Source organism: Colossoma macropomum, unplaced genomic scaffold (assembly GCF_904425465.1).
Source record: "Colossoma macropomum unplaced genomic scaffold, Colossoma_macropomum, whole genome shotgun sequence".
In the NCBI taxonomy this organism is placed as follows: Eukaryota; Metazoa; Chordata; class Actinopteri; order Characiformes; family Serrasalmidae; genus Colossoma; species Colossoma macropomum.
This window is the reverse complement of record NW_023494809.1, coordinates 13,741,705-13,766,941: the sequence shown is the minus strand read 5'-3', so window position 1 is coordinate 13,766,941 and position 25,237 is coordinate 13,741,705. Positions and strand designations below refer to the sequence as shown.

Sequence of the window (25,237 nt, the reverse complement as noted above, 5' to 3'; positions counted from 1 at the left end):
GCTCTCTTCTCTTCCTTGATCTGGTCTTGACTTAATTAATGAACACATCTGTCCACAGAACTTCACTCTCATGCAGAAGTAAACACTGGATGTATGCAAAATTATCAATGATTAAAGGGTAAATTCACTGATTTTTTAAAATGTCTGCTTACAGACTTGGATTTTTTTACAGTAGTGGTGATAAGAACCAGGGAGCACAAACTATTTACTATCCAAAACCACCAGAAGGAAACCTACGAGTGTCTTCTGAGTCAAGAAGTGAGAAAACCAGCAATGTAAATCCAATCTGCACTGATAATTTTATATTATTTAGCGCCACTCAGAGAAGGATGAATTCCCTAAGCCTGGGAGTACAACAATATAATGCATGATTTTCAACATTGCTTTCAAACAACATGTAATGGTTTATGTTGATTTCATTGCTTTCTGATATGAATAATAATTGTGTGACAGTGATCAAATGTTAGTCACAATGAGCTAACAACCCAGAGGTTCCGTAGCTGTGGAACATCCCTGCAATGCACACTGACACCTAGTTCACAATCATGAAGACCTTGAAAGTCACCTTGTGACCCGAATAGAAAGAGCTCAGCCAGGACCAGGATTGAGAAACATTGATCTAATGTGCGATATGTGTTATATCAAATGAGGAAACTGAACAATTCAACATGGACTTAACCATCTAATTCAAGCAATATTTATTTGTACTTTATTTTAGTACACAAAGTAAGCAGTTAAGTGTTTGTTATTTTTCTTTGGTAAGATTCTCTTGTAACACTTGATTATATCTAACTACACACTTAAAAAAGATGGTTGTTCAAGGATTTCTTGGTTCTATTTAGAACCAGGAGTTTTATATAGGACCATTTCATACTTAAATGGGGCTTTGATGGTGAAATGAAAATAAAATGAATATTAATCAAGTCTTACAACTGAAATGGTTCTATATAGCATTCATGGTTCTAAATAGAACCACTGCCGTTACTAAATAACGTTTGAAGAACCACATTTTTAGGTGTGCATAGATTGTACAGTTTATCCATTTGCAATACGGTTCTGATGCTAGTAAACAAGCCTCTGAAGGCAACGTTAAAAACTGACTCCATTACGTTTTCACGTAGTGCTCTCGTATTGGGCCCCAACGTGTCAGTCTCGGTGTTGATATGGGGGGAAGGAGAGAAAAAGGTGCAACGAAAGGGGGGTGGACAAGATTAAAAATTAAGGATTAACAAAGTAACAATAAATAGAAATGCAGTATCGGATAATTAGCCGACGTTAAATCTTTGTTCCAAGATATATGTCGTGAAATTTCTCACGGAGATTATTTAGCTTTGCCTAAACAACAACAGCTATGTTACAAATCCCTCTCTGATCCCTCGATTGGTTTAGCCTTATTCGTTACGGAGCCCCCGCCTCAAATCCTCCTCATTGGCGCAATCTCATCGAAGCTGTACATCTAATAACATCATTATTAATCCGATTGCTTTTCATAAACTTGGCTTATTATGCGCTGTGTGGTCTAATGCTACGTCTTTGGACCCAATGCGACCCAGAACGCGCGTCCCTTTCGCTTCGTTGGTGAGATAAATCTGTTCAGACGCCTGTGGTGATGTTTTCTCCTGCAGCTCTCTCTGCTGTTGGAGCCCACTCTGTGGCTTGCGGCCGTAGCCAGTCCTACCGACGATAACGCTCTGAGAGGCGGCCATGGAGAGCACGGAGAGCCGGGACACAAAGACCACCATAAAGACTCATATAGCACTTTCGCCTCGGAATTCCTCGAGTCCAGATACCTTTCGGATGAAGGTAAGAGGGTTCTGGCACCGCCTACTTAGCAAACTTGATGCTAGGAACGAAACGAAAGCTTTTGAGCTGCTAGATACTGTTGAAGCTCCAGCTGAAGCTGCTTTTCACATTCGTATCATCTTAAGAGGAGGAATGAGGCCAGAGTGCTTATATTAGGTCTGTTGTTAATGGATAGCTTAACCTAATTAATGTTCAGAGTATTTTTCTATGTATTTTGTGGACAGACAGATCCTGGTAGGTTTATAGTAGGACAATCGGCCCGTTTTTGAAGTGCCTCGTTCATTCAGCACCTTGGTCAGCACCCCGCGGCTAACCCCGCCCCCTCCCCTCTCTCAGTGGAACAGGCCATTCTCTGTTTTACGGTGGACTTCTGGTGGACACGGTTGGGGTGTAATGCAATACAAGTATTGGGAATACATATTCAGAGTACAGAAATTCAGTATCTGTATTCGGTCCAAGTTACATTTTGTAAAGACAGTATTCAGAATACAGTTACCTTTTAATTTTGTAAGTACTTTTTGAATACTTACTAAATGAAAATATATATATACCTTCTTTAAAAGAAACACCTCCAAAGTTTGTTTATTAATTATTTTAAATGTCAATGATAAAGAACTCAAAACATGTCTTCTTTACAAACACTGAAATAGAGTAATATATCAGTATGATAAACGAGTTATTTATGCAAGATTTTGTTGTTGGAATATGGCAAATTGTTTGCTTAGTCTATGAGATGGCAGTGGGATTGTGGGAGCAGCAGGGGACTGAAGAAGGCAATGAGAGCCAAAATAATGTTGAGAATTTTGCTCATTTAACCCCTTAAAATCACATGCTTATTACATACTAAGGCTTATTGTTCATTAACTACATGGACATGGCCATTTAAAGGGTTAAATAAGTGATTTGTTTCATGACACATATTAACAGAAGAACTCTGTGAAGAAATAAAAATGACAACAGCAGATTTTTCCCAAGAGTGCCTTATCAATATGTATTCTAAATGTATTCTAATTGTATTTAGGATAAATAGTAATACAATACTTTCTAAGTATTGTAATGGGATACATTATTGAATACATTTAGGACAGTGTATTCAGTACTCAACCATCACTGCTTTCTTAAAGTATTCTGCCCAGATCTGCTCATGGGTCTTTTCCCAGGCCTAAATGACTACCTGTAAACTCTTGCTTTATGGTGTTTAAAGGTATTCTGTCTCCATTAGCATTTAGCAAATAAACACACATATTCCTAAAAAATAAAAACACTTATTTCTGATTCTTTTCTTAAACGTTTTCTACTCTATCACAAGTTAACACTAAAAAACACAACAAATGTTTAGTGCTACTCCTGGTGCTTTCCACCTAAGGTGTACAGAGCAGTTTGTAAGTAAATATTTGAATTGAGCTTTTTAAATTCTGTATCATACTATATAGCAGTCACAGTTTGATACAGTCCCCGTAGGGAAAATAAACTATTGGACAAATTTTTGTACATAATTTGAGTCTTGGTTGCTAATGCTAATGCTTTGCAGCTGTCTTTTTTATTTGCTCCAAATATTTTACCAGTTGCTGGACATCTTTCTTAGCCCCTTCATTGGGCCTAAGAAAGATGTCCAGCAACTGGTAAAAAATAAAGGCTTAAGAGGTTAATAAGGCACTACAATTTACAGTCCTTATTTGTTTTACAAACCAAATCCCAAAAAGGTTGGGACAGTAGGAAAAATATAAGTAAAAACAGACAGCAATAGTTTGCAAATCTTTTTAGACCTCTATTCAATTGTAAACAGTACAAAGACAAGATATTCAATGTTTCAACCATTTAACTGTATTGTATGTGTACACTTATTCTAGATCTGCTCCAGACGTGTTCCAGAAAAGTAGAGACAGGGGGATATTTACAAGCATGTCACCTTTCTTTTTTACAATGTTCACTGTGATGGTGTTTTTCCTCTTTAGCCAGGAGAACACAACAACATTTCAAAGGTGAATTTGTCAGACCACAGAACACATTTCCACTTCGTGTCAGTCCATGTCAGATGAGCTTTAGCCCACAGAAGTCGGTAGTCTGGATGTTGTCGATGTATGGCTTCTGCCTTACAGTCTTGACCCATGTGGTCATATTTGTTATAGAAGCATGGCGATTTTTAATGCAGTGCCTTCTGAACGATTGAAGATCACAGGCATTCAGAATTGGTTTTTGGCCTTGTGCTTTATGCACAGAGATTTCTCTGTATTCTCTGTATCTTTCAATAATGTTATGGACTATAGATGGTAAAATCTCTAAATTCCATGTAGTCATTGATAAGGTAAAATAGGGTTGAAAATGATAGGGGTGAAAAGGTAAAATAGTAAAATATCTCTTCTTTGTGCTGTTTCAGCTATATATCTGTAAAAGACAGTTTACAAATCACTGCTTTCTGTTTTTATTTGTATTTGTGTCCCAACATTATTGAAATTGGGCTTGTATTAAGTTTTTGCCTTCAAGCTTGCAAGTGAGATGCATGTTAAATGAGGTTTATCTTGAGTGATTTATTTGGCCCATCAAGAATGTTTCACTTTCTGGCCCTGAAAAAATGTAATACTTTGACTGTTTAATTTTCCTCAGTTCCTTTGGTACAGATTAAGCTTATGTACTTTTTCTGCTTTTACAAACCCCGTTCCAGAAAAGTTGGGACATTAGGCAAAATGCAAATAAAAACAGAAAGCAGTGAATTATAAGTACACTCTGACTCGTATTTGAATGAAAACAATGCAAAGACAAGATGTGTCAAATTGTATCCTATCAACTTCATTGTTTGTTGTAAATAAACATTACTTCTAAAATTGATGCCTGCAACACGTTCCAAAAAAGGAATTTTAAAAAACACCTGAAACAGATGATGCAGTCATGCTTGGATATAAAAGGAGCATCCAGGAATGGCGTAAACCATTATGAACAAGGGTGGGTTGAGGCTCACCACTTTGTGAAAATGCATGAGCAAAAAATGTAAATTATAAAAATATAAATTAAGTTCAAAAATAACATTTATCAGCAAAGATTTTATGTATTTCACACTTTATAGTGCATAATCACTGAATAATCATCAAAAGATTCAGGGAGTTCAGAGAAACCTCTGTGCAGAAAGTAAAAGGCCAAAAACCACAACTGAATGCCAATGACATTCGGTCTCTCAGACGGTACTGCATTAGAAATAGGCATGCTTCTGTGATGAAGATCACACTTGAGATCACCACCGTCAATTAACATCTGTCGCTGTATCCACAAATGCAATTTAAGACTGCACTCTGCACAGTGAAAGCAATATGTCAACAGAATCCAGAAACACTGCTGACTTCTTTGGGCTAAAGCTCTCCTGAAATGGTCTCATGCACAGTGGAAATGTGTGTTGTAGCCTGATGAGTTAACCTCTCAGATTGTTTATGGAAATAATGGATGTTGTGTTCTCTGGGCCAAAGAAAGAAAGCACCATCCAAATTGTTACCAGCGTAAGGTTCAACAGCCAGGGTCATTTAGGGATGTCCATGCTTATTTTAGCATGACAACATCAAGAAACCTTCTGCATGTCTTACAACAGCACGGCTGCGTAATCAGAGAGTGTGGGTGCTAGATTGGTCTGCCTGTCTCCAATTGAAAATATGTGGTGCATTGTAAAGCACAAAATACGACACTGAAGGCCCCAAGTGCTTGTGCAACTAAAGAATTGTGTAACAGAGCAGTATAAATTGGTGTCTTTAGTCCCTAAACAATTAGGTATTGTTAAAAGGAACGGTGATATAACACAGTGGCAAACATGCTCCTGTCTTAACTTTTTGGAATGTGTTGCAGGCATCAAAATTAAAATGAGCATATATTTACCAAAAAACAATAACATTCATAAGGTAAAATATCAAATATTGTGATTTTATAGTGTTTTCAATTCAATACAGGTAAGGAAAAATGAATATAATTATCAATTAATTAATTATTAGCATTTCACATACTTTCCCCACATTTTTGGAATTGGGTTTCTAAGTAAAACAAGAAAATGTCAGTGTTAAATTAGGTCAGTCTTTTGTTTCATATCCTGTCTTTTTGATGACAGCTTGAAGTCTTCTGTGCACACTGATGGTCAGCTAGGCTTGTGTGGCAGGTTATGAACACTGATTTCCAGAATACATTAACAAATTAAATAATTAAGAAACAAATTATGATAAAGGTGTGCCAATGCTACTTTTGCACTGTGTCAACAACATATTGCTATATATTCCAGTTTTAAAAATGAATAAGAATCTATTCTTTGTTTGTTCCTGGTTTCTTATAATAATTTATTCACTTTTAACATGAAGTGTGTTGTTTGATGTGTGTCATTCAGGTTATCCCTTTCCAACTGCACCTCCTGTTGACCCATTTGCTCGCATCAAAGTCAGTGACTGTGGAATAACCAAAGGCTGTATCAGGTGAGCTGAAAGCAAGAGTTCAGCAAAAAATCTGATTTATGAAATTTCCCCTAAATGTTGATCAGCCAAGATGTATTTGGCATCTGAAGTTTCCGTTTTTATTGAAGTATGTCATATAGAGTCAAGAAGCTTATAAGTAAGTATCTCTGAGTTTACATAACTTAACATGGTTTGAGGTTTGTGTGTCATGATTAATGCATGTAGTGTACTCAATGCTAATTGGTGATCATAAGCTTCCACTACTACACATATTTTAGCTGTTCAACATTTGAGGTAAGGGGGAAATTGCACTTTATGGCATAATGTTATAATAATAAAAATAATATCAGGTGCTACAGTACTGCTTGACTTGCAGTAATGCACTGTTTACCAATTTGGCGCACCGTAGGTGAGCGTATTCCTGTTTAATCAAGTGTGTGTGATGCCAGATCACCTATGCGAAAAGTATTCAATGGAACACTGTACTTAAACTATTAATACATTTGTACGGTTGAAGCTCCTGTGCTTATGCTTCATCTGTTTTTCTCTGTCTACCTGTCTGTTTATATGTGTTTGTGTGTGTAGGTATGGAAAGCCTGGCTGTGATGCCGAAACATGTGACTACTTCCTGAGTTACAGGCGCATTGGCACAGATGTGGAGTTTGAGATGAGCGCAGACACAGATGGCTGGGTTGCTGTGGGCTTTTCTTCCGACAAGAAAATGGTAAATAAATAAGAAGAGCAAATTAAAATGTAAGAGGAAAGAATTCATATGAGGTATTTTTGGTTTGCTGACTGATGCAAGCATGAGTGGTTATCAGTAATATTACATCAGTATAAAAGGAGAATTCCACTAATTTTTCAATTAGTTCACATAATTCACCCATGGTGATGTAAACAAAGTCATTCAGAATGGTTTAATGTAATATGGTGCATTACAGAGAAACTTACTGACTCCAAGGGTCTCAATGTCTACAGCAAAAACGTGGATCATTTTATTGAATATACATTTCATGCTTTTAACTGACTTTAGACTAAATTCTTTTGCCTTGAATGACACTCTACTTTAACTATGTTTATTTTAATGAAACAAATGATTGAACATTCCGTTTTGTCACTCCCAAACAATCATGTAACTACTGAAACTTTACCAAGGTTTCGGTGCAGTGCTTCATCAGAAGCTCTCCCCTAAATTCATGGATGTGTATTGCCAAGGCAAACAAATCTGGGCTAGCAAACTTGTTTTTTTTAGATCTCCATGGCCATAAAACCCTTTGCAAACATTGTACGAACAAACATCATGACATACTGCTAGAGCAAACAACAACAGCAAGTAATATAACTAACTAATTAGCTAGGTTGTGGTTTAGCAAACCACTATGATAGAATAGAAAAATCCAGATGTCTGCTGGCTGGTGTTTGAATACTGTGATATGCTCTGACATGGATGTGGTAGGAGTGATGGCAGTAAGGCAGTGTGATCCATTATTGATGTACCGAGCCAGCTAATGCTTGCTGTTCGTACTAAGCTGATGTTGTTAAGAAACTAAACAGTTTAGCACTTTTATCATCAGACAGCTAAAAATAATTTATTTTCTTTCTTAAATTATGAATATTACAAAAATTCCGGCCGTGCTTTCCCAGCTGGTAAAAACAGCTAACAAGAAACTTTCTCCCACTATCCCATGTAGGGGTGCAACGATTATTCGACTTAGTCGACTAAAATCAACGACCAAATTAGTTGGCAACTAATTTAGTAGTCGATTAGTTGGTGACGTCATTACGCGTCTTTCTCACGCTCACTAGAAACGTTTTGACATTACCGCTCACTGGAGACTGAACGACAGCGCGATGGCAGCCTCAAGAACACAATCCTCAAAAGTGTGGAGCTAAACTCAGAAAAAAAGATTGTCAGTTGTGCTATTTGTAAAGCCGACCTTAGCTGGCACGGGAGCACATCCTCCATATAGGAGCATCTGAAGAGGAAACTTGTCGGTTCACTGGATGAAGAAGATTCATCTCGGTAAGATACGCCCCGTCCCAAATCGCATACTAGCAACCTAATTAGTGTATAAAAATAGCGCAAATACCATTAGAGGTGCACTCGTTAGTGTCGTATGTGAAGTACAGAATTGTGTGATTTGGGACGCGGCGATAGTTGTGCTAGCGAGCTAGTTAGCTAATGTTAACGCTAAAAGCCGCCCTACTTCATGTTGTGAACCGAGCTGTAACATTTTCATTTTCGAAATGCATTTTTTCTGGAATGGTTAATTTAGTTGGAACAGAGAACCAAGTAACTATTATTATTATTCACAGCGACCCTGTTCACTTTCCAGATAACGCTTACACTTTTAAACACAGCATCGTCTTCTTAACGCCGAGGCCACCGGTGCGTTCAGATTCGACCAACATAGGAGAGCGTTTGCAAACAGTTTTCTGTTCTTCGCGAACGCTGGCCACCACTTGCTAATAGTTTAGGTAGCTGGACAAAGGGTTACCGTTGAAATGAAATGTTTTCACAAAACGTTTATTTAACTGGTTATAGCGAAGTTTGCCACAGACATTCGCCACTTTCCCATCCGCTCCATCAGAGCGCGTCTTCTCTGCAGCGGGGAGTATCTGCTCTCAGAGGAGAGCGAGACTCTCCTGCGTTCCAGTAAAGACCTATGACTGTAGAATTTAGTTGCAGCGAAGTGTAGACAGACAGTAGAATGCACAGAGCACAGACTGCACTGTCTAAATTTAACATTTAAATTTAGATCGATTTTATCTGATTTTGATTTTTTTTATTATAATAGTTTTGTTATATTTTGTTGCTGCTACTTTGCACATCCTTGGTTATAACTTTTGACGGAAAAAATACATTGGAGTTTTATTTTTTTATCTTTTGTATTAGCAATTCTTAAATATTAGTCATCCATACTGTCTTCATTGTTAGTAAATGCGTAAAACAACCTCAAGCTAAATTTAAAACCTAATAGCTACATAAAAGGTATTTGGTAATGTAGTGATTCATAATCTGATTAATCGATTATTCGTTTCAGTAATTGATAAATTATTCAACTATCTAATTAGTCGTTTGTTGCACCCCTAATCCCATGACAAATTAGTGAAATGTTCCACTGTGGAAGTGTTTGTCATGTTCTGACAATAAAGGATAGTTTAAAACAGCAATTAACCAATCAGGAGCAAAAATCGGCTTTCAAACTTGAACGAAATAATGATTTGACATTTATTGCGATATGCATCGCTGTAGACTGATATGAATTTTTTTATTGTGATACCGTGTTTTGGCCATATCACCCAGCCATAGTCACTGGTAGTATATGAATGAGAATGACAGGGACAGTTCTGGTACAAAAAAAGGTTAACATATTGGACGGATGTGTTTACATATTTGTAGAAAATCAACAAAATGTAATTTGGGGTATTTATACTTGTGACTATACATACAACTGTATAACATCCGAGTATCTTTGGTGCACGGGAGAAATTTATGCTGGTCACATAGTACATACTACTTACTACTTTTGGACACAATAAGTACAGGAGTATGTATTAGGCTATACAGTACTTATTAGGTATGATTGATTGATTGAGCAGTATATATTAGGCTACTTAAAACAGAGCCTACGGCAGAACATTGAATAATAGTGGTGCTGTGATGGGGCATTGTGAGAGGAAACCACAGTAGGTATAATAGTTTGAATAGATAGTTAAAGAAATAATAGTCAGTGGATTAACTGATTATAGAAATATCCATTATTTGCAGCCCTAAGGGAGAGTAAAAGAGAGCACATTTGCACATTCAAATATGGGCACACAAATACAGGCACACATTATAGAGATGTCACATGATCTGATCCTCATTGTTCCAGGGAGGTGATGATGTCATGGGCTGTGTCCATGACGATAATGGGCGGGTGAGGATCCATCATTTCTACAACGTGGGTCAGTGGGCTAAAGAGATAAAGCGTAACCCTGCAAGGGACGAGGAAGGAATTTTTGAGAACAGCCGGGTCACCTGCCGCTTCAAACGCCCTCTGCATGTCCCCCGAGAGGAAACGCTGGTGGACCTGCATCTCAGCTGGTACTACCTGTTCGCCTGGGGACCTGCCATACAGGGTATGTCTAGGTGTTGTACACATCCAGTTATATGCAAAAGTGTGCACCCCTGACCAAATGACATAATTGTTGATTTTTGAAGTGAAAACCTCTGCAGCAAAATATTTTGAAAATATAATACTTTTTGTGACAGAATGCTAGCTCTGCAGTATGCTTAGACTGTCTTGCATGCACAACATGATCCACAGATTTTTGAAGATGTTCAAGTCAGTGGAATGTCAGGGCCAGTCCAAAATCTTCAGATAGTTTCTTGAAGTTGTTCATGGTAGATTTGGGGTAGAGCTGGGCGATATGGCCAAAAATGTCATCATGATAAACAAAATTCATATCGTTTGATATCGATACATACCGCGATAAATGTCAAATCATTATTTCTTTCAAGTTTGAAGGCTGATTTTTGCTCCTGGGTGGTTAATTGCTGTTTTAAACTATCCTTTATGGTCGGAACACGACAAACGCTCGCCAAACAGTGGAACATTTCACAAATTTGTCATGGGAGAGTGGGAGAAAGTGTCTGGTAAGCTGTTTTCACCAGCCGGAAAAGCATGGCTATTTTGTAATAGTCATAATTTAAGAAAGAAAACAGATTATTTTTAGCTGGTGACGAGCGCTCGGCTACCCCATTACAAATGACATCACAGTATTCAGACACCAGCTGGTGAGGACTGGATTTCTCTATACTATCATAGTAGTTTAAGTGGTGAACCGCAAAATATCTAACACCAGACAAACAGAGTCCTCTTTTTAGGTACGTTTAAACTGAAAGCGGTGCTTTTGTGTCGTGTTTGATCTACAGTATCATCAATTCTCCGTGTTGTGGAGTGACGGAGCGCTGCTTCAAGTTAGCCAGCTGCTAAAAAACAGCTACCCTGGAAAGTTAGCGCTCTCCCGCTCTCCAATGCCTCACAGCTTCCTCAGTTTACTTTCGTTTACATCAGGGCTGTAATTTACATGAACCCACTTCTTTCTTTCACTTTCGTTGCTTGGGAATGCACTAATACTTAAATATGACTGTCCGAGCTCTGTAACAGGACTTTAGTTGTGAGGATTGTGATTTTGATTTAACGCTGCTAAAGCTGGTTAGGATGTTAGGAAAGAGGTGAGTTCGCTGTAGGACAGTATAGTTACACCACTGACCTCGTCAGTCACACTCGGTCGCAGGAGAACAGATTGCCGGTCGCTCCACTCAAACAGGGCATGTATAACTCCGTGTTTCAGCCGTTGCTAAAGACTCATCTTACTCGTGGCCCCCTCCCTCTCTACTCATGTAGAAAAACTCGGAAATGCGTCCTCTCCTGGCGACAGCAGAGTAGTGTCACTTTCCTTGCAGTAGAAAACGCCAACAAGGCTTTCGCAAGAACGTGGAAGTGTGAGAATGGTGTATTATATTGAACATTTATCGAACATGTCATATCGTTCTATCGAGGTAAAGTTATATTGCGATAATTATCATTATCGTTTTATCGCCCAGCCCTAATTTGGGGGTATGTTATGGATTATTGTCCTGTTGTAGAAGCCAGTCTCTTTCCAGTTTCAGTTTCATGACTGACTGTGTCGCACTTGCCCTTAGCAATTGCCCTTAATGTAATTGCACTTAGTGAAATTCAGACAGTGGGAATTGTGACCAGGAAGCACCTTGAATTTTTTTACAGCCTTTGCATGCTTTGTAAGCATCAGTTAGCATTTTCAGATCCTCAGCCAGTTGCTAAGAGGAGCCCTTCTTTCAGTGCTCACTTATCTCCCGCTGTGTAGTTACAGTCTGAGTTAATGTCAGTCCAGGTTGTTACCGAGAAGGCAGGCATTAGCAAGAAGTATGGAAGAAGCGGCCTGTCTCTTGGGGTGATGATAGCCTTTAGTTTTGGTTAATACTTTAACATAGCAGCCCACTAACCAGGCTAGTGTGTTCACTAGCCCGTCTCTGGCGTGCCTCTGTTAGACAGTGAAGTGGTCTCGTGGCCTGCCATCAAGCAACAGCTGGTACTGTTAGCCTGAATGACTGTGATATTGAAGAAACTTCAGCTGAGTCTGAGGCTCATAGATATAGATGCAAGTATACTGGGTGGGGACAGTGAGACAAATAGATGTCACGGCACGCTTACACGAATGCATCACAGGGTAATCTATATATTGTTTAGTTTTTAACTATTTGTACAATAAAAATATTTCATATTTACTTAAGTATGGTTCTTTTATTTCCAATTATGTAATAGTAAATACTAATTATGCATAGTTAATAAACAAAATAAGTTTTCTTAAGCATCTAAAAATGCTATTCATTTATGTTTTAATTGTGACACAGAACAACACAAAATATTTGATATGTGGAATTGTGTATATATAATCAGGAGTTAGTATCAGTACTGGTGCTTGGTAAGGGATGAGATATTGGTATTGGAAGGGAAAATTGTTATTGGTGCTCAGCTAACAATTAGCACAGCATTCAAGATGGACTAGCTGATGGGTGTCTAGCAAATGACATGTTAATATATGCAACCTATATACGACCTGCTCTGTGCAGTACATTTTCCTGGTTTACTGCTTTGGTGTATAGCATAAACACAGCTCTATTTACTCTATTTTCTTTTCCCAGGTTCCATCACAAGGCACGACATTGACACTCCGCCAGTGTCTGATCACATGATCAGCATTTACAAATACGAGGACATTTTCATGCCTGCCGCCGCCTACCAGACTTTCTCCTCCCCTTTCTGCCTCCTCCTCATTGTGGCCCTCACCTTCTACCTGCTCATGGGCACCCCATAACCATGACAACCTGCCAGTGAGGCACTATGGGCACCAGGGCAAGCAGCTAAACTCACCCTGGAGTCTGCAACAAGCAGGTGTTATGGCCATCCAAAAGTGTTACAGACCGGCAGCAATAAAACAGCATCTGAGAAAAATCACAAAACTAGCAACAGCAAGCTATGTACAGAAATGATTAGCATAGAACCATCTCCAGCAAGCTAGATTTCTGCAGGAAAGTACAGATTAGGAAGAGGGCTACATTACTATTAGCCATATTTATTAATCCAGTGTGTATTACTATAAGACAAATTCAGGATGCCATAGAGGTGACATCAGCCTTATCTGTTTGCGAGATGTACGCGCAATGTCCCTGGTCTTGTCAGCTTTTCTTTTCTTGTCAGGTGCATCTCCTGTATGGTCTCTGTGTTATGTATTCTTGTTGATATGGCATGTCAAATCAAGTGCCATTGCATGTAGCCAGGCAAGGTGTCGGTGTGTTCATAGCTGTACGTTTAGCATCCTATACTAAGTGGTACTGCACTTTTTCTGCCACTAGAGGGAGCTGCAGTAATAATCTTAATCCACAACTGTTGAAGAGGAACCAAACATACACTATACGTCCAAAAGTGTCCAGATACCATGTGTAATTGGTGGATTTGGCTCCTTTAAATGAATGGTTTGGCTAAAAATCACATTTTCACAATTTTCCACTTAGCCCAGATGTAGTCGATCAGCCAAGACTTGTTTATTGTCTAAGTTGTGCTTGGTTTAGCACTGAGGCTACAAGGCTAATGTTGCTAACAAACTCTAGAAGTCATTAGTCACTTGAATCTTCTTCACAAATACATCCCCAAAACTTCTCTCAAGCTCTTTATTAGGGTCGCGTATGCAGTTTTAAATTTGTGGTTTCTGTTGTTTCTGTTTATAAACATTATTGAGAAAATTAAATAACAGTTATTAAAAAAAACAGAAATAGTGAACATATAGCATCTATATGCCTGTGTGCACACAAAGAGGAGTCAAAATTCAAACACCTGTGATCTAGCTACGTTTAACTACACAGTAAGGCTGCAAAAATGTGAATTAACTAATAATTGATTAATCAGCTTAAATCTGGCCTGTAAATGTTGTAGCAGTGGCTAAAACCTATTGGTGCAATTTACCGGCATCTTTTAACCGGTTTAACATTTTAACATGCCAGTTTGTTTTCAGGACGAGCAGATGGCATGATGTCTTTTCTTGTGGGTGAAGGCAAAGTTATACTTATGTGTCTTGTATTGTGTATGACTACTTTATCCTTCATTTTTCATTCATCCAGATTTCTTTTTTCACTTTCAGACTTTATTTTTCTTTTGCTATCTGCTTATATTGGTATGACACTAAATGAATTGCTTGTTCTTCAGGTTCAGCCGTTAACTCGCTCTAGGTTGGACATGATATTGGAAATGTAAATTTAAAATCGGCCCTACTACACTGTGAAGTTTTGTTCATTTTTAGTAAGTCAAGCTGTGCCCTAAACCATATCAACAAGTCTTTGTGACCCTAGTGAAGACCTGGATGTAGTTTGAGCAGGTTGTGTAAATTTGTGATTTTTTTTGCCAAATCATTCCTTCCATTGCTGACAAAAGTCACAGTTATTACCTGCAATAATAAAAGCATGGTGCAGTTTGATTTTTCCAAATTCTGCTTAAGTAAGTCGTTAAGAACAAACAAAAAAATTTTGAGTGGTTTGATGTTAAATACTCAGTTCTAGAGAAAATTACTCTACAAGCCACCATTTCCCATCAAACTACTCTCAAAGACTTTGTTTACATCTCAACCACTGAATTATGCAAAGTTCTTTGGAAAAAATGTAATTCCCCTTTAAGTATTTCTCACTCATACCTCATTCAGTTGAAAGTGCAGATTTTAAACTTGTTGGTTACTACGTTTGTTTGTATGTAAAGGAGGAGATATTTTATTTCAGTTTGATGTAAAGTTATTGTAATTAACACAGTCATCTTTTGTGGAAAAGTAACTTTTACAGTCCTTTTTTTTTGCCTTTTTTTTGCCTTAACAACCCCCCCCGCCCCCTGCCGCAAAAATGTCAGAAGCGAGACTCAAAGCTGTCGATGCTGAAAGCAAATTGAATGTAATTGTAATCTCCTAACTTCCAAGGGTTAAAAATGCACCCACCTGAGGTCACTAAGTGCAATATTGAGTGTCAGCTAAAGTGGTATAAATCTTCCTGCTGTTAAGCTGTTACTGGTGGAAGCCATGGAATTACGTTCTTTGGGGTTATGAAACTCCATTGAACACCTTTAGACTGAACTGGAAAGCTGTTTGTGATCCAGACCTAATTGGCCTGGCCTCACTAATGCTCTTGTGGCTGAATGGAATCAAATTGCTAAAGCAACATTCCAGTCTGGTATAAAGCCTTCTTAGAAGAGTAGAAGCTGTTACTGCAAGCGAGGAGGGGCGAACTCCCTATTAGTACCCTTGATTTTGGAAGAAATGTCAGGTGTCTGGATACTTTTAGACATATAGGGCCCGTTTCTCAGTCCTAGATTAAGCCTGTGCCCAGACTACATGGGATTTGACGAAACATCATTGGCTTTGCCACTTAGTCCAAGACTAGACTTAATCCTTGTCCACAAAACTGGCCCATAGTGTTTATGTTCTGCTCCATAAAAGAGAAAGCCCTGAATAGTGTATTGAACTGAATACAGTTAGCTTTGGTCAGCTATAAACAATTTTACATGACTGTGAAGTGAGGCTTGTGAGTGAAGCGTAGCATGCAGATAACTTCAGGCCCTTGTACACACTCATCTGTGCAACCACATATTGCAAGATAAGTATTAGAAACGTGAGCCAGCTAAAGCATGCCAGCAAACCAGCAATTTCTGAGCCAGTCCATCTCAGCACTTTGACCACTCGACCAGGAACGATTCAGAAACAGATGAAGAAGCTCTGGACGTCACACCAGAAGACTCTGACACCTGTCGTTTTACTTTAGTGCCATATGGACATTCACAGTATTGTTTTATATTTAGAGCACAAACCCCACTTGGGAATATTTACTGCCTGTTAAAAAAAAGTTTGGGGACAGCTAGCTTTTCAAAATGTCTTTAATACAAATAAGCGTGTTTTCTTTGTCAGTTTACAATATATTAATATATTAGATAGAAAGCTGTGCTGTACAGTACTGTGTAAAAGCCACAGACCAAACTTTCTTTTATAGAATTTCCAGGCAAAATGACCATTATGTGCAGGTTATTCATTTTTCAGTGTAAGGAAAAAGCAAGAAATACACGTGCAAAAGTTGTTACATGTGGAAAAATTACATTTTGTTGATTTTCTAAGTGAAAATAAGTATACATCCTCTACAGAGAACACACTTCTGCACATTTTAATGCAAAATTACTGTTTATTTGCTGAAGGCATTTTATATTTTATGCTTTTTTTCAAATATGTTAAACTCAGCAAATAAATAGAGATTGTGCACTGTAGAGGATGTGTCAAGTTATTTTACTGTAGAAAATCAATAAAACATAATTTGACCAGGGTGTTCAAGCTTTTGCATGCAGTTGTATTTAACAAAACATCACACAAAAGCCGAAGCCTGAGAGTTACTCATAAAAGGAAACAATCAAAAAAGAAGCACTATAACACGAAAACTGTACGTCTGAGACATGGAATAAGGTTTTATGGGGACTGACGAGTAATTATAATGACTTCAATAGTGAGAAGCAGAAACTGCAACCAACTTCTAAGACTGAACTTTAGAGGTGTGAATAACATCCCTGAAACGGTAATCCTGCAGATATCTTTGAAAAACTGAAAGCAAGTCTCCTGAAAAGAATGGAAGCTGTAATAAAGGCAAAGTGTGGGCACAGTAGATACTGAAATACTTCTGTGTCATTTTCTGTTAAAGGTTTTCTGCATGCTGAAAAATGAATAACTTCTGAGGAAATTAAATAAATGAAGTATGATCTCTGATCTTACTTAATCTTACTTAATTGGAAAAGAATACCTAAAACCATTGTTACTCAGAACATTTCAGAAGATGACCACGTGTTCCCAAATTTTCATGAGCAGTGCATGTCTAAAGTAATGTTTTTGTCTTTATAACATTGTTATTATGTCTCCAGGTGATTAAGGGTGGAACTCTAAAGACTGACTGTACCTGAATTTGATCTGTACCTGAAGGCCGAGATCTCATTATTCAGCAATGTAGCACACTCTGACTCTTTGTTTGTGGGGTTATGGCCCACAGGCTGATTTATTATTAACAAATATGTGGCTATATTAACATGCATTCTTGTTTTTAAAGGTGGTAGTGGTTGTACTGCATGTACTGGGCAACATGCAATAATGTCCTGTGTAGTTAGGGACTCTAAGCCATTTGAGTTATGAGATGGTTTATACGAACACTGTTTCTTGTCAGCTAGCCATACTAGAGCCCGTTTTTGAGGAGTCTGGCCACTTCCTGTTTCCCCCGTTACATCAAAAACAGGTTAAAATAGTTTCTAATCACTTGCCCAGGACTTTCCTTTAATTTAGAAAGTAGAAGGATGTATTTCACTAAAAAAAGCAAAGAAAACTTACCTATATATTTCTTTTTTCTACAGTAGGACATTAACATTACTGCTACTCTGAATATCTTTGTTAATGACAGAGTTATGCAGTGGTTTTGAAAAATTGCTGGAATTCCCCTTTAACATAGACAAGCGCATACTCATATACCAACTTGTTACTTGTTCACATTGTGTGGTTAAGCATACAAATACAGCAGATTTTAAATCTTGTTTATGTTAATGTCATTAGTGTTGGTCTGAATCATACGCCGCTTAGTACTTCTGCAGATTTGGTAGTGAAGTTTGATGGTTAGACCTGATATCATACAGGGTCAGCTTTCACCAACTGGTTAAAATAATAGCTGTCTCACACTTAAGAGGAACATCATTAAATCGGTATTGTGATGATGAAAACCTTTAGACACAACAATGTCTGACACTATGGTCACATTACCATGCCAGCACTGCAGAACATGGTGTGGGCCCTGCAAGTGACCACAGTGGCATCTGACGTTATACCAAAATTGCACAGTAATCACCAGCCATCTAGTCATTCAACATATTGCACCCAGAATTTTCCTCATTTGTTTGATAGAATAGGCTTTGATATAGTATTTAAACATTGTTAAAGTTTCTATATGTACTGGTCACACACCATAAATTCCATAAATTCCAAAATTCATTGTTTTTGTAAATGTCACGAAAATCAACAAATTTACCTATATTTAGCCATTCAGCCTACAGCAGTATTACACTGCCCATCCATGCTTAAGTTATACAGTGTTTCAGCCTGGACTGCTTTTCAAATTAAACAATATTGAGAAGCCATTCAGGACAGAACTCATTAACATATATAACTCTTAAATGAAAAGTAACAAAGAACTCCTCTAAGCAATGAGGTTGGAAAAAATTAAAGTCTACAAAAATGTAGTAAATAGTATGACAAAAATACTCCCGAAAGTGTGCCTAAAACTATAATATGCATCAGCTAGTGGCCAAAAAGTATTCAGATGCCCTATTTGGTTAAAAGCCAAAATGTGCCACTGGACACTATTCAGTCGTATAATTCAGCCCTTATGTGTACGAGACTGTAATAAATAATAGATGAAAAGTACCAGGATGCCATACTACACGATTCAGGCGCATAATTCTTGCGGTTAAGGTAAATGGTTTCTAAGGTGGTCGAGGGGGCATATTCTTTACGTATTGAACACCTGCCTTGTATGTACACCCATTGTCCATTTTCAGGTCCACTTACCATATAGGTGCATTTTGTAGTTCTAAAGTTATAGACTGTAGTCCACCTGCTCCTCTGCTTAATTTGCTAGCTTTTTTACCCCGTTAATCAGTGATTAGGGTCTTAGCATTCTCAGCACAGCAGTGACACTGACATACATATTCTACAATATACGGTTGCACTACATTTATGCAAAGAAACAGACGACTTACAATCTGTAATTGAAGAACGACGTCCAAAGTGCACCTATATGAAAAATTGACAATAACTGTAAATACAAAGTAGGTGTACCTAATAAAGCTAGTGGCCAATATACTACACATACATATGTACTATACTAATTAATGTACTACCATTGGTGGTGTAACTGTTTTTACTTGCTAGTGTGGTAGTATGCGGTATTGGACACCTATATAAGTAAGGCTGAATCTCAAATGGCTCCCTACTCACTATGTAGTGCATCTAAGTTAATGGCTTCTACACTCAAATAGTGCATTTTATGTCGAACATTAAGTCGTTTATGTTCTACCATTAGCTGTCCGACTCTCCTGCTAACATTTAGAGCGCTATTTGTATTGTTCCACTAACAGCTAATATCCCGACGGACTACACTTCCCAGCGTGCTTGACGCCAACTACGTCATTTTCTATCTTATGTGGTGGTTGTTCCGTACACAGTGGTCAGTCCGGCAGAGTGAGAGAGGGTGAAACAGAGGGAGAGAGGTGGAGAGTGAGTGAGTGAGTGAGGGGAGCGGTAACCAGCGAACATGGCAGACGCGGAGACCCCGGGAGTGGACGGGGATCTGGCTGGGCGCGCGCCGCCGCTACAGCACGCGGTGGGCTCGGTGAGTCAGCCGTCTTCGCTCAAGTTCGACCGCAACATTAAGCAGGCCTTCTACAACACGGGCGCCATGATCTTCGTGGCGATCTGCTGCGGCGCCGCCGTGCTCGTCTACTTCATCCTCGAGGCCTTCTTGAGGCCACTGCTATGGGCCGTGCTCTGCGGTACCTTCCTGCACCCGTTCAAGCACTCGCTGGCGCGCCTGGGCCGCTCGTGGCTGCGCGGTCTGCGCGAGAGCGGCACGCCGATCGTGCTTGGCACGCTACTCGTGCCCGCGTGCTGTGTCAACTACGGCGTGGAGGCTCTGGGTGCGCTCGTGCTCGAGCGGCTGCACGTGCTGCTGGCCATCGGAGCCGGAGCTCCGCTGCTCTACCTGCTCTACCTGTTCTGGAGCGTCATCGGCATGCAGGTGGTGCTCGGACATATGTGCGCAGTCATATGCTGCGCGCTCGACTACTTCAACTTACTGTGGGTGAGTGGGCGTGTCGGGGTGGAGATGTGTTTATATTTGGTGGACCCAGGGTCTCCGGGAAAACGCAGACATTTTAAGTTTGGTGTTGTATGGTATAATTTAGCCTCGGTTTAAGAGCAGGCCCAGTAAGTTTATCTACAGCGCACGTGAAAAATGCACAATTCACGAGAGTACTTTTGGCAGTAAACCCCATTCCTCAAAATCCATTCACTTTAAGCACGATCCTTAGTAACCCCAAGGGACAGACACAGCTCCACCTCAAATAAAAAAACATTACTCACCACTGCCCTCTAAAGGTGTTATAGCACCAAGTCAGACGTTAGAACGTTTATCGTTTTTGGAAGACCCATGATGTGTGTCCATAAACGTTTTCTGTGCTATTTTATATGTATTTGCCTCAAATGCAAAAAGCACCCAATTCACATTCCGTTTGTTACGACGTAAACATATCATTAGCTTAAATAACTGCAATGAACTCAAATAATTGCAGTCAGGTGATTATGTAATAACTGTAACAGGCCTGCTGCACAGTTCCGTGCTTTCCTTGCGCTTACACAGATGTCAGTATAAATACAAGACAGAAAGACTGAAAAACAGGCTTGTGTGTGTATACAGGACAGACTCCACTTTGTACAGATGCACATATATGTGACTCCTTTGAACTCAAGTTATATAAATATTATATATAGATATAAGATATTTATATCCATACATTTGTATTTTAACATTAATGTTGTGTCATACTGTTGATAAGAGGAATGTAGCAGTATTTTTTATTTATTATGGCAGGAAAGTGTAGAGGGTGAAGATCTGATTGGATACAAAGTGTCCACTAAAGGCATGTTGTCTTGGGGGCAGCACTGGGCTGGATAAGAATGTTTTGTATGCTGCAGTTTCAAGTTACATACATTATGAGTTTTTGAATATCACAGTGGCCTCTAAATCAGCCATTTGTTTAGGGCTTTTTATGTCATCACTTGGTAAACAAAAAGGCACAGTTGTTGTCATGAATGTACTACTCCTATACTGCATAAATGATAACACGTTTTGTTGTTGTCAATATATAAAAACAGAAGTCAAGTCAAAGTTTATTTATATAGTGCTTTTTACAACACATGTTGTCACAAAGCAGCTTTACAGAAAAATCCGGGTCCAAGCCCCCATGAACAAGACAATGGCGACAGTGGCAAGGAAAAACTCTGTAAGAGCAAGAGGAAGAAACAGCATTAGTATAAAATATTATAATACAAAACGGGGAAAACAGGCGGAGCAATGGTTAATTAGATTAGTTTTAGTTTATGCAGCAGCATCGTCAGGAGGGTCAGTTCATGAGGGTGAGGTTTGCACAGTGTTGTACAGCATGAAGCTCAATGTCGGTCAAACCAGTCCAGAAGGCTGGCAAGCAGTGGGCACCCTATCAAGGCAGAAGAAGCAACAGCATCAGACCGCACAGGATGGGCAGCTGTTCAACTCGGCAAAGGAAAGGAAAACACACAGAGAGTTAGTTCTGTAAAGAATGACTGATCACAGATTACAGTATTAACAGAGTGCAGCACAGACTCCGGCAGGTCTAGTTATTACAGCCTAACTAAAAGGGAGAAACCAGAAAGGTAACAGAGACATGAGGCTCCCTGAGATGTCAGTGCCCGTCTGCTCCACCGTCAGCAAACTTGAGTGAACGCGTGAGGGCATCAGGATGACAGCACCAACACTTTCATCCATCCATCATCTAAACCGCTTATCCTTCTGGGTCGCGGTGGGGTGCTGGAGCCTATCCCAGCTGTCATTGGGCGGAAGGCAGGATACACCCTGGACAGGTCGCCAGTCCATCGCAGGGCAGACAGACAGACATACACATTCACACACACACTCACACCTAGGGGCAATTCAGCATGTCCAATCAGCCTGACTGCATGTTTTTGGACTGTGGGAGGAAACCGGAGTACCCGGAGGAAACCCACGCAGACACGGGGAGAACAGGCAAACTCCACACAGAAAGGACCCTGGTCGCCCGGCCGAATCAAACCCAGGCCCTTCTTGCTGTGAGGCGACAGCGCTACCCACTGCGCCACCGTGCCGCCCACCAACACTTTCAGTTTACCATAATTACTATAATGTCCATGAACCCCCAGATCTGCACCTTTTATCTAACAGGGTAAACTAATTACCAAAGGCTTGACTAAGTACGTTTTAGCCTAGTCCCAAACACTGAATGGAAGATTGTTCCAAAGTTGGGGGGCTTTGTATGAGAAGGCTCTCCCCCCTGATGTAACTTTATTAATTCTAGGTACTAATGGTAAGCCAGCACCTTGTGATCTAAGTAGGTGTGATGGTTCATAGTATGAGAGAAGTTCACTCAGGTACTGAGGGACGAGTCAGTTTAGAGCTCTATATGTCAGTAAAAGAATTTTGTAATCGATGCACAATTTAACTGGCTCCCAGTGTAGATTTGATAAAACTGGGCTGATAAGGTCAAACTTTCTGGTTCTTGTGAGGACTCTGGCTGCAGTGTTCTGGACTAACTGAAGCTTCTTAAGGCTTTTGCTGGAACATCCAGACAGCAGGGCATTACAGTAATCTAGCCTTGAGGTAATAAATGCATGAACTAGCTTTTCTGCATCCTGTGGAGATAATGCATTTCTTAATTTAGCAATATTGCAGAGATGCAGGAAGACTATTCTAGTAATATTTGTTATATGTGTGTCGAAGGACAGATCAGGATCCATTGTGACACCAAGATTTTTTGCAGATGAACCTGACACAACTGAGAAACTATTAAGTTTAACTGTTAAATTAGATAGTTTGTTTCTAGCAGCTTTTGGACCAAGAGGCAGAACCTCTGTTTTATCTGAGTTAAGTAGAAGGAAGTTACTGGGAATAATAAAAGATTGTTTACAATTTTCACTAGTGCTGTCTCTGCACTATGATGTGGCCTAAAACCAGACTGAATTTTTTAATGTATATGATTCCTATGCAAATAGGAACTTAATTGTTTTGCCACAACTTTTTCCAAGATCTTTGATATAAAGGGAAGATTTGAGATAGGTCTATAATTTGATAGTTCGCAGGGATCTAGGTTAGCTTTCTTAATCAGAGGTCTAATTACTGCTAGTTTAAGAGTTTTTGGGATATAGCTAAGGCTAAGAGAGGAGTTTATTATTGACAGAATAGGCTTGGTTATTTCTTTAAGGAAAAACCTGTAGGAATTGGATCTAACATACAAGTAGAAGATTTTGCGGAGGAAACAATTTTAACTAGTTTGTTTTGTTGAAGTAAGGTAAACGATTTCAGCTTCTCTGTTACAATATTCTCAAGATCTAGACTGGCATTATAAGGCAGCAAGTTTGTAGAGTTTAACTGTGCATTCTGAATTTTCTGCCTAATTTTTTCAATTTTATCACTAAAGAAATTCATAAAACCATAGCTGCTATAGGCTAATGGCATTTGGGGTTCGGTAACTGGTTCTTAGTTATTTTAGAAATTGTGCTAAATAATAATCTAGGATTATTCTTATTGTTTTCTATGAAAGAGAAGAGATAGGTTGAGCGTGCTGCAGTAAGTGCTCTTCTACAGTCTATAAATCTCTCCCTCCAGGCAGACTGGAATACTTCTAGTTTAGTCAGACACCATTTTCGCTCTGGTTGTCTGACAGTCTCTTTTAAAGCTTGAGTATGATCATTATACCAGGGGGCAAGCTTTTACTGCTTTATTGTTTTACTTTTTAATGAAGCCACATTATCTAGAGTAGATTGAAAAGTATCCTCTAAGCATTTGGTCATAATATTGAATTTGGTAGGATTAGATGGACAGCTGACAGAAGCTGATAATTGTGGAAGGTTTCTGATAAAGCTACCAGCTGTAGAGGAAGTTATAGTCCACTTAACACGATGGCATGGTAATGAACGTACATTACCACTAAAGTGAATTTCATATGAGATTAGGTAATGAAGTTATCTATGTTTAGACCAAAGGTCAGAATTAAGTCTAAAGTGTGGCTGGAATAATGAGTCGGCCCCTTTATATTTTGAGTGAAACCTACAGAGTCTAAGGTAGATATAAATGCCTTACTTAGTGCATCTTGAGGTTTGTCAAAGTGGATATTAAAGTCTCAGACAATTATTACTTTATTTGAAAACGTTATTAAAGTCTGAGAATTCCTGTAAGAACTGAGAATACGGCCCTGGCGGTTTATAGATTGTAATCAATGAAAAGGAATTCTTATTTGTTCCTCTATCACTTATATTAAGAAAAAGAACTTCAAAAGAAGAGAATTTGTATCCTACTTTCTGGCTCACGCCTAAAGCTTTAGTATGGATGGTTGCTATACCTCCACCCTGGCCGCTCAAACGAGGAATACGCGCATAACTGTAGCCTGTGGGGGTAGCTTCATTTAGACTAAAGTATTCATTGGGTCTAATCCACGTTTCTGTGAGGCAGAAGCATCAAAATCCCGATCTGTAATAATTTCATTTACAACGACGGCTTTAGATGTAAGAGATCTTATGTTAAGCAGTCCTAGTTTTAGACCAAAGGTGTGGTCACTGCAAACTGGTTTAATTGGTCTGATATTACTCAAGTTACTAGAGCAAACTTTTCGAGGATTTTTGATGCTTTGTTTTATTCAGGGAACAGACACAGTTTCAATTGGGTGGAACCTATGTGGCGTCTCAAGGCAGCTCGCAGACGGTCGGTTTAGCCTGTTTGTCTGCTGCCCTGGTTTGTCAGTGACTAACTGTCCAACGAGGGCCAAGGCCAGGCAGCAGACAAACAGGCTGACCGTCTGCGAGAAGAGAAAGAGAAATAAATTCTAGGTCACATTTTTCAGAAGCTCGAAAGTTCATTTGAACAGCATCTTAACCAACAGATGAACATGTGATAACATGCAGCTGAGGGTTGAGCAGAATGATCTCATAGAAACCTGACACCCTGCCTTATCATTTCCCCTGCTGAAAACCATAACATGGTAATGTCTTGCACTGTATTTACGTGGGGAATATAAATGGGGTATTCAACTACATGGGGCATTCAACTCTGGTCATGGAGG

The 25,237-nt window shown here is 39.2% G+C and overlaps 2 protein-coding genes across 3 annotated transcripts in view; both read left to right on the top strand.

Moving 5' to 3' along the window:
• Positions 1–1,613: 1,613 nt before the first annotated feature.
• On the top strand, positions 1,614–13,929 carry LOC118798623 (DOMON domain-containing protein FRRS1L; the record flags this gene model as incomplete). Its single annotated transcript, XM_036558050.1, has 5 exons — positions 1,614–1,803; positions 6,155–6,239; positions 6,804–6,942; positions 10,097–10,343; positions 12,934–13,929. Coding segments are annotated over 5 exons (834 nt in total), but the record flags the coding sequence as incomplete, so codon positions are not given.
• Positions 13,930–19,545: 5,616 nt separating this feature from the next.
• tmem245 (transmembrane protein 245) overlaps positions 19,546–25,237 on the top strand; it is a 31,064-nt gene continuing 25,372 nt past the window's right edge. For both annotated transcript variants that reach the window (XM_036558049.1, XM_036558048.1), the window contains exon 1: positions 19,546–20,193. In XM_036558049.1, the coding sequence (XP_036413942.1) occupies positions 19,648–20,193 (546 nt within the window). In that variant the 5' untranslated portion in view covers positions 19,546–19,647. The remainder of the gene's footprint in view (positions 20,194–25,237) is intronic.